General features: G+C 46.5%; 1 protein-coding gene across 2 annotated transcripts; it reads left to right on the forward strand.

Annotated features, from left to right (window-relative positions):
• The first annotated feature begins 2,644 nt into the window (after positions 1-2,644).
• Positions 2,645-7,514, forward strand: BLOC1S4 (biogenesis of lysosomal organelles complex 1 subunit 4). Of its 2 annotated transcripts, XR_008717285.1 has the most exons (3): positions 2,645-3,892; positions 5,761-5,796; positions 6,415-7,514. XR_008717285.1 is itself a non-coding variant. In XM_055589169.1 (2 exons), exon 1 carries the CDS (start codon positions 3,222-3,224, stop codon positions 3,873-3,875), a length of 654 nt encoding a protein of 217 aa, XP_055445144.1. In that variant the 5' UTR covers positions 2,645-3,221; the 3' UTR covers positions 3,876-3,892; positions 4,037-4,665. The 2 variants fall into 2 exon arrangements, 1 of the variants encoding a protein (XP_055445144.1); XM_055589169.1 differs by lacking the exons at positions 5,761-5,796; positions 6,415-7,514 and adding an exon at positions 4,037-4,665.
• The last annotated feature ends 200 nt before the right edge of the window (positions 7,515-7,714 follow it).

Here is a 7,714-nt window from a genome sequence, read left to right on the forward strand (position 1 = left end):
AAGAGTAAGAGATAATGAGACAAGCTGGGACCTGGGACCATTTGATGCAGAGCTTGCACCTGGACAAATGGTCTCCTCCAGCAACAAAGTATGAAGAAACCATTTGTTGCTATTGTTTAGTTACCAAGTTATGTCCAGCGCTTTGTGACCCCATAGATTGCTGAATGCCAGGCTTTCATGTCCTTCACTTCCTCCCAGAGTTTGCTCAAATTCATGTCCATTGAGTCAGTGATAACCATCTCATCCTCTCCCACCCATTTCTCCCTTTCTATAAGGAACTAAAAATAACTGTGTACGTGAGCAGCTGGCCCAAATGATGCACAACAAGATACAAAAAAAAAATACTCAAAGCCCAACTCCCACTTTTGAAGAGCAAGGAGCAAACACGGGGTGTCAAGAGCAAAAGCAGGACATGCCCCAGCACACAGCACCACTGCAGGGGTGGGCAAACCACTGAGCCACCCCCTGGCCCAAAAACCTTCCAAAGACCCTATTGTCTGATTGCAAGGCTCTGAGAGGCACACAAAGGACCTCTTTAAGATGTTGCTTTTCTGGCTGAACAGTACATTGAGTGGCCATCTTTTCTTTTTCTGGGTTTTTTTTTTTTTTCTAAGATTTTACATCATTTGCCTCTCTGTTTGCTAAGTTTTCTCCATTCAACACATGATGATTGAGCAACTGGAAAATGGGGGAAATTTTTTTAGAGAAAGATGATGTTTTCTTATTTAACAATAAATTAGGCAAAAAAAGGGGAGGGTGTTTGATGAAGTACAATTACTTTTAGGTCAGGACAGAAAAAAATTTGAATATAGTTTGGATCACTATGTCTATTTGGGCCACTATCCCTCTTTAGTGTGCACTGTGCCTCTGCATTGCACATTAACCAGATTCCCTCAGAAGACACAGGAGTGCCTGCTTGCAAAAAAAAAAAAAAAAAAGTAGTTTTTTCCTGTCACAAACAAGGTAACTCTTTAGGAAAAGACATTCTTTCTCAATACTGTGAGGGGTCAGGATGACCCACAACTTGCCTTGCACATGCAGATCTGGACTATGTAAACTGTAAATATGTTACTTTGGTACTTTGGTGTATAATCCTTTGTCTCAAAACTAAATAATTGTGCTTTTTTCTCTTACTAGTGGAACAGTCCTCAGAGCGTTCTGAAAGACTGTCTCCCAGGTTATAATATAATACTTAGGTTGGCTTGAATAAAATTTTCCATTTCTTTCTTTGGTTAACTATTGATTAAGAGGGATTTTATAGTCTCAACTCCCTTTTTTCCTGGCAGTACCCTTGAGGCAGGAAGTAGATGGTCCCCCTAGAGTACAGCAACTGGAGACTCATTCCATGTGGATCAAAACCCCAAGACAAGAGTAGCATGAGAAGGGATGAGACGGGAGAAGGCTGGGCCCTATCTAAACCACATAGTTCTCATTCCCAAAGTCAGGAGACCTCTTCAGCCACACACATGCAGAAAGGCTCCTTGGAGGCCAAAAGGGAGTGATGCTAACTGAGGCTGTACCCATACGGCTCTTTGGTGGAATACATCTTGGCTAAGAGACGCGTGTGCACACATGGAAGGATCCTGAGATATACCAAATATGGACTGTGAACCAGGCAAGTCAAAATGACTGGCCAAAGGAAACCCAGAGGAAATGCCCCATAAAAGTAATTCAAACTGCCATGAAGTCTCACCGACTCTCTCTGAGTCCACTCCTGTCTATCCACACATGCACTCTTTTTCATCCTCATAAATACTTGTTTCACTACTTTCCACCTTTGTGTGAATTCTTTGCAAAGCTGAAGGGCCAGGGCCCTTGTCACTGACAACTGGTCTAGTGGCCAGGATCTGGGCTCTCACCCAAGTCCTGACTCAAGACGCTGCAGGCTGAGGCCACCCAAGATCACCCTGGATGTGATCTTTGCCAGAAAACCATTTTTAAATTCTGCTTATTTTGGCTTCCCTGATAGCTCAGCTGGTAAAGAATTCACCTGCAATGCGGGAGACCTGGGTTTGATCCTTGGGTTGGGCAGATCCCCTGAAGAAGGGAAAGGCTACCAACTCCAATATTCTGGCCTGGAGAATTCCATGGACTGTGTAGTCCATGGGGTGGCAAAGCGGCCGACAGCGACTTTCACTTTTCTTTTGCCATTTGGAAATGCTGAGAATTTTCAAAGTCACCAAAATAGCAAGGTTTGGGACTTTCCTGGCAGTCCAGTGATTAGGATTCTGCCATTCCATTGCTGCTGCTGCTGCTGCTGCTAAGTCGCTTCAGTCGTGTCCGACTCTGTGTGACCCCATAGACGGCAGCCCACCAGGCTCCCCCGTCCCTGGGATTCTCCAGGCAAGAACACTGGAGTGGGTTGCCATTTCCTTCTCCAATGCATGAAAGTGAAAAGTGAAAGTGAAGTCGCTCAGTCGTGTCCGACTCTTCGCGACCCCATGGACTGCAGCCCACCAGGCTCCTCCGTCCATGGGATTTTCCAGGCAAGAGTAATGGAGTGGAGTGCCATCGCCTTCTCCACCATTCCATTGCAGGAGGCATCAATTCGATCCCTGGTCAGGGAACTAAAATCCCGCAAGTCTCACAGCCAAAAAAATAAGTCAAGGTTTAACAGACCTTCATTTTGCTTATCTGACTTCTTTTTCATTTTACTATAAACAGCAAGAAGCAGCTAGGTAAATGAGGGGGAAGACCATCATGGTTCCTGGACGTGTTCTATATCTTGACTTGGATGCAGGTTACATGGCTATATGGATATGGAAAAACTAGTCAGTGTGTACACTTAATAAGATGTACAAACTTTATTGTACTCCTGTTACACATTTTTTAATGTGTTTATCTTTAAAGATTTTTTTAATTTTTTAAAGTTAGATTTAAAAAATCTTTTTTAATTGGAGGCTAAAGGAGAGTGATGCTAACTGATGCTCTACCCATACGGCTCTTCGGTGGAGAGTCTTTTTTTTTTTTTTTTTTTACGATTTCTGAGCCTGAGCACCTGCGCGCAGACCACGGTGCGCGTGCACGCCCGTTCTACGGCTGGAAGCAGAGCTGTGTGCGCATGCGCGGGCGAGGGGTTTGGTGGGGGGTGTTCCCTAGAAAGGGCGGGTGTACGTGCGGGTACGTGCTCGCGCAGAGGCCGGAAGTAGTGCCGCGCGTGCGCAGGTGCAAGCGCGCGCAAAGCCCGGAAGTGGGGCTGTCTAGCCCGGCAGTTGCGGGCTATGGAGGATTTCCCGCCGAGTTGCGGGCCGGTTGGTGAGGAGCCGGCCGAGGAGGCCGAGGCCCAGGTGGCGGCCTGGAGCGGGGACAGCGGCAATGTGTCGCAGAGCCACAGCAGCGCCTCGGGGCCGTGGGAGGACGAGGGTCCGGAGTCGGGCGCCCCGAGCCGGGACCCGCCGCTGCTGCGCCGCGCCGCCGCGGGCTACGCCTCCTGCCTGCTGCCCGGCGCGGGGGCGCGGCCCGAGATCGAGGCGCTGGACGCGAGCTTGGAGGACCTGCTCACCAGGGTGGACGAGTTTGTGGGCATGCTGGACATGCTGCGCGGCGACTCCTCGCACGTAGTCGGCGAGGGCGTGCCTCTCATTTACGCCAAAGCCACCGAGATGCGGCGAGTCTACAGCAAGATCGACCGGCTGGAGGCCTTCGTGGGCATGGTCAGCGCCAGTGTGGCCAGGCTGGAGGAGCAGGTCGCCAGGGCGGAGGCCGAGCTGGGGACGTTCCCCAGTACGTTCAGGAAATTGCTGCACACGATTAACGTGCCCTCCTTTTTCCACAAGGCGCCCTCCGGCAGGTCCCAGCTGACCGGCTACGAACCCCCCGTCGTCTTTCGGACGGAAGACCACTTTCCCTGTTGCAGCGAAAGACCTCAGGTCTGAGTCCTGCAAGAGGACAGGTCTGAAATTATCTCGACTGTTAATCAGATCAGTTGAAATTCCTGTTACCGGACACCTCTGATTTTGGAGTATGGAATTGTAAAGTTTGTTTTTGCTCACTCTCCTCATTTCACGTGGAATGTATGGTTTTCTGTGTCTTCCAGTTCAAACTTGAAACACGAAAGGTGCTTGGTGGGGGAATCCCGGAAGCAAAATGTATGAAGTTCCTGCGGACTGTGGCAGAACTGTTACTTTTAGGCATTTTACAGCTCAACTAACAGTATTATTACCTTTTCAACATTTGTGTATTTGCAATACTCTTAGGAAAACTACTGAGCCCTTAAAGCCTTGTTAATTAATTGGAGCCTAACAACTTATTGACCAGAGACGTATTCATACGTCTTTTGTTACCCAAACTATTGCCTGGAGACAGTTCGATATTCTCTTACAGAACAAATCAACGGCCACAGCTGTTAATTTCTGCAAATGTCTTCCAATCAGTAAAGTGCTGATCGTGATTCAGATCTCTATAGCATACTTTAGGGTAAATGGTAAAGTATTTTAAATTATATTAAACTTTCCATATGATGGATTGTAAACCAAAGGAAATTATACAATTTTTGAGAAAATGTTTTTATTGCAACTCATTCTGAAGTTGTATTTGAAAGTATAACTCCAGTCTTAATTTGTCCATAGCTAACACATCTATATATGATTACCAACGTTTGGTTTGTAATTTAAAAATTAATAAAAAGTTTAAATTTTATTGGAAAAGCTTTCTGTCTGAAAAGGACTTCACATGTTTGCTTTTTGTTTGTTCAAAAGTAGACATGTTGTGTATGTAATTTTAGGAGTGGGATAAAGTTCACAGCTTTAGATATTTCTCCTCAAAATGAATATTTAAATCATTTGTGTGATGATACAACTGGTATTAGGACTTTGTTCTTTCACCCTGAGGACCTGGAATCTTGAACATCCCTTGAAGGCACAGTAGACTAATCTGTTTTATAAGGTGGTCGTCCCAGTTCAGCCTCTACCTTGTGTGCGACTCTTTTTGCTACCCCATGGACCCGGCTGCCAGGCCCCTCTGTCCATGGGATTTCCCTGGCAGGAATCCTGGAGTGGGTTGCCTTTTCCTTCTCTAGGGACTCTTCCCTGCCCAGGGATCTAACCTGTGTCTCCTGCATTGGCAGGCAGGTTCTTTACCACTGAGCCACCTGGGAAACTCAGTCCTCCTAGGTAATAATAGTCCTCAAATAAGCGTACGCCTTGGTTGCTTTTGTGTCGTTTATCATAGATGTTTAAGGTTTGTAAAGTAGATACCTTCTCACTTAGCGGTGTATTGTGAGAAACTGACTGTGTAATCTTTAACCGTAGTTTTCATGGACCTTCTCTGTCACATATTTACATTTTTTTATTCAGGTGGTTCACTAATTACAAACTAAGAACTCCTGAATTTAGAAGTGGAAAAGAACAAGTAACCAACATATAGTAATTGGTGACTTGGGTACCTGCTGTAAGTAATTAGTATAGGCTTCCCAGGTGGCGTAGTGGTAAAGAACTCACCTGCCCGTGCAGGAGATGTTAGGAAATACGGGTTCAATCCCTGGTTCTGAGGAAAATGGCAACCCACTCCAGTATTCTTTCCTGGAGAATCCCATGGACAGAGGAGCCTGGCGGGCTACAGTCCATGGGGTCACACAGAGTTGGACGTGCCTGAAGCGACTTGGCACTGCACATGTGGCATATCCACTGAATGTGAAAATAGCTTCCTTACATATCTATTACTAAAATATTTTTTGTTTGTGGTTAATATTTTAAAAGTAGTAATTAAGACAAATTATGACAAATTATATTAATTTTGTGTCTCTTTGGCCGCACCTCACAGGTTTCAGGACCCTAGTTCTCTGACCAGGGATTGAAGGTAAGCCCTCCACAGTGAAAAGGGTGGTATCCTAACCCCTGGACCACTAGGAGTTCTCAAAAAGTCCTGGTTTGGGAGATAATTTACATCATTATCTGTGCACCTTATCCCTAAAGGGTTCTGAAATCCTCTTAGTCATTTGATGTTGTTTCTGACGTTTCTGCACAGAGATCAGTGCAGGACCTCATTTGGAATGGCGACTTGAAGCTGGTTTGCATAGTGCAAGACAGCTGTTAGACCAAGGTTACTTTTGTGTCTTCAGAATGGAGGTTGGGGAGCCAGACACCCTGCCCTGTTGGGCACTGTCGCCTTCAAACCTCCTGGTTCCCTCCTCTCCCCACTCCCGTCCCCCCGACCATCTGGAGAGTTAAGAGGGCCCTCCTGAATCCTATGAATCTGATCTTTCTCCCTCTTCCTAAGTCAGTAACAAGTTGGGAGGGAGGCCCCACTGTCACGCCTTGGTGACCCCTGCAGACCATGTCTGCTTCTGGGGTCTAGAGCTCCCTTACTTTCTAGAAGAATAATCAGGGTTTGGGATGGGGTCTAATAAAGGTTGAGGGGAGCACCCCACCAGTCACCCTGGAGTCAATTAACTTGTTCTTCATTCCCACACCCAAGAGCACAGGAACCACTTAGCACGTCGGGAGTACCTGGGACATCGTCTCATCCACCCCAGGACAGCCTTGGGCACCCAGGAGTCACCCTGGACACACTCATAAAATTGGGTGCTGATAATTCACACATAGCAAGTTCACACATGTGAAATGAGGCAGTAAGCACCTGTCGCTTATCCTCCAAGCTAGAACTTGCAGGAATATGAGCCTTGGCCCATATCCTGGAGTCAGCATGGTGTGGAGCTGCTGACTGAGCTAGGACAGGGGGCCACAGAGTCCTTAAAGGACCAGTGAAGAGAATTACAAGCCACCTGGTCTCACAACTACTCACTCCATCCTTGTGCAAAAACAGCCATGGACAACATGTAAACAAACGTGCAAGCTGTATGTAATAAATACACAAATAAATACATAAGTAAATAAAACTACTTATAAAAGCAGGTATTTCTTGGGCTTGCCTGGTGGTGGCTCAGTGGTAAAGAATCTGCCTAGCAATTCAGGAGACACAGGTTCAATCCCAGATCCGGGAAGATCCCACATGCCTCGGAGCAGCTAAGCCCACGCCCCAGAACTATTGAGCCGGTCCAACTCCTGAGCTGTATTCTCCCAGTGCCCAGCACTCTCAGATACCTGTTGAATGAATGACTCAGATGGCGGAAAGAACCAACAGCTAGATAAAGACCAGCCCCTCCTTGAGGAATGGGAGGCAGGCAGATCCAGTAACTCAATCTCGTGTTTGCTGGGAAGTCAAGTCAGTCACCACAGGAGGACTGAGGACCCCAAGGAAAACAAGACTTCCTCCCAGGAGCTCAACAGGCCAGTGGGAGAGAAGGTCAGACGCCAACCTGGACCAACCCATCTCATGAACTGAACTTGTTATATCCGTACAAGCAATCCTATGGGATCTAAGAAGACCATGTTCTTAACTGTGCCTCAGAGATACAGGTACAGAACTTTAGGTCTATCTTTCCAAAGAGACTTCTTTTACACATCAAAAAATTAAAAATTATTTGTTTTTTTAAAAAGCGTTTTCCAAAGTGACCTAGATCCCAGTAATAAACAAGGAAATGCATTTCTTTTAGAATGAGAGATTTTTCTTTATGATTTTCATCCTCAAAGGGGAGGGATCAGTCTGTGGTCACATGAGACTTGGGATGGGAAGAGGGGAGTAACCGGGTACTGTTGCCCGAGTGGCGCAGTGGTAAAGAATCTGCCTGCCAATGCAAGGAGACAATCCAGTCAATCCTGAAAGAAACCAACCCTGAACTGGAAGGACTGATGCTGAAGCTGAAGCTCCAATACTT

This window comes from Bubalus kerabau, chromosome 7 (assembly GCF_029407905.1).
Source record: "Bubalus kerabau isolate K-KA32 ecotype Philippines breed swamp buffalo chromosome 7, PCC_UOA_SB_1v2, whole genome shotgun sequence".
In the NCBI taxonomy this organism is placed as follows: Eukaryota; Metazoa; Chordata; class Mammalia; order Artiodactyla; family Bovidae; genus Bubalus; species Bubalus kerabau.

Coding starts and splice junctions, on each gene's coding strand:
- BLOC1S4 (XM_055589169.1), top strand. CDS start 3,222: ATGGAGGATTTCCCGCCGAGTTGCGGGCCGGTTGGTGAGGAGCCGGCC.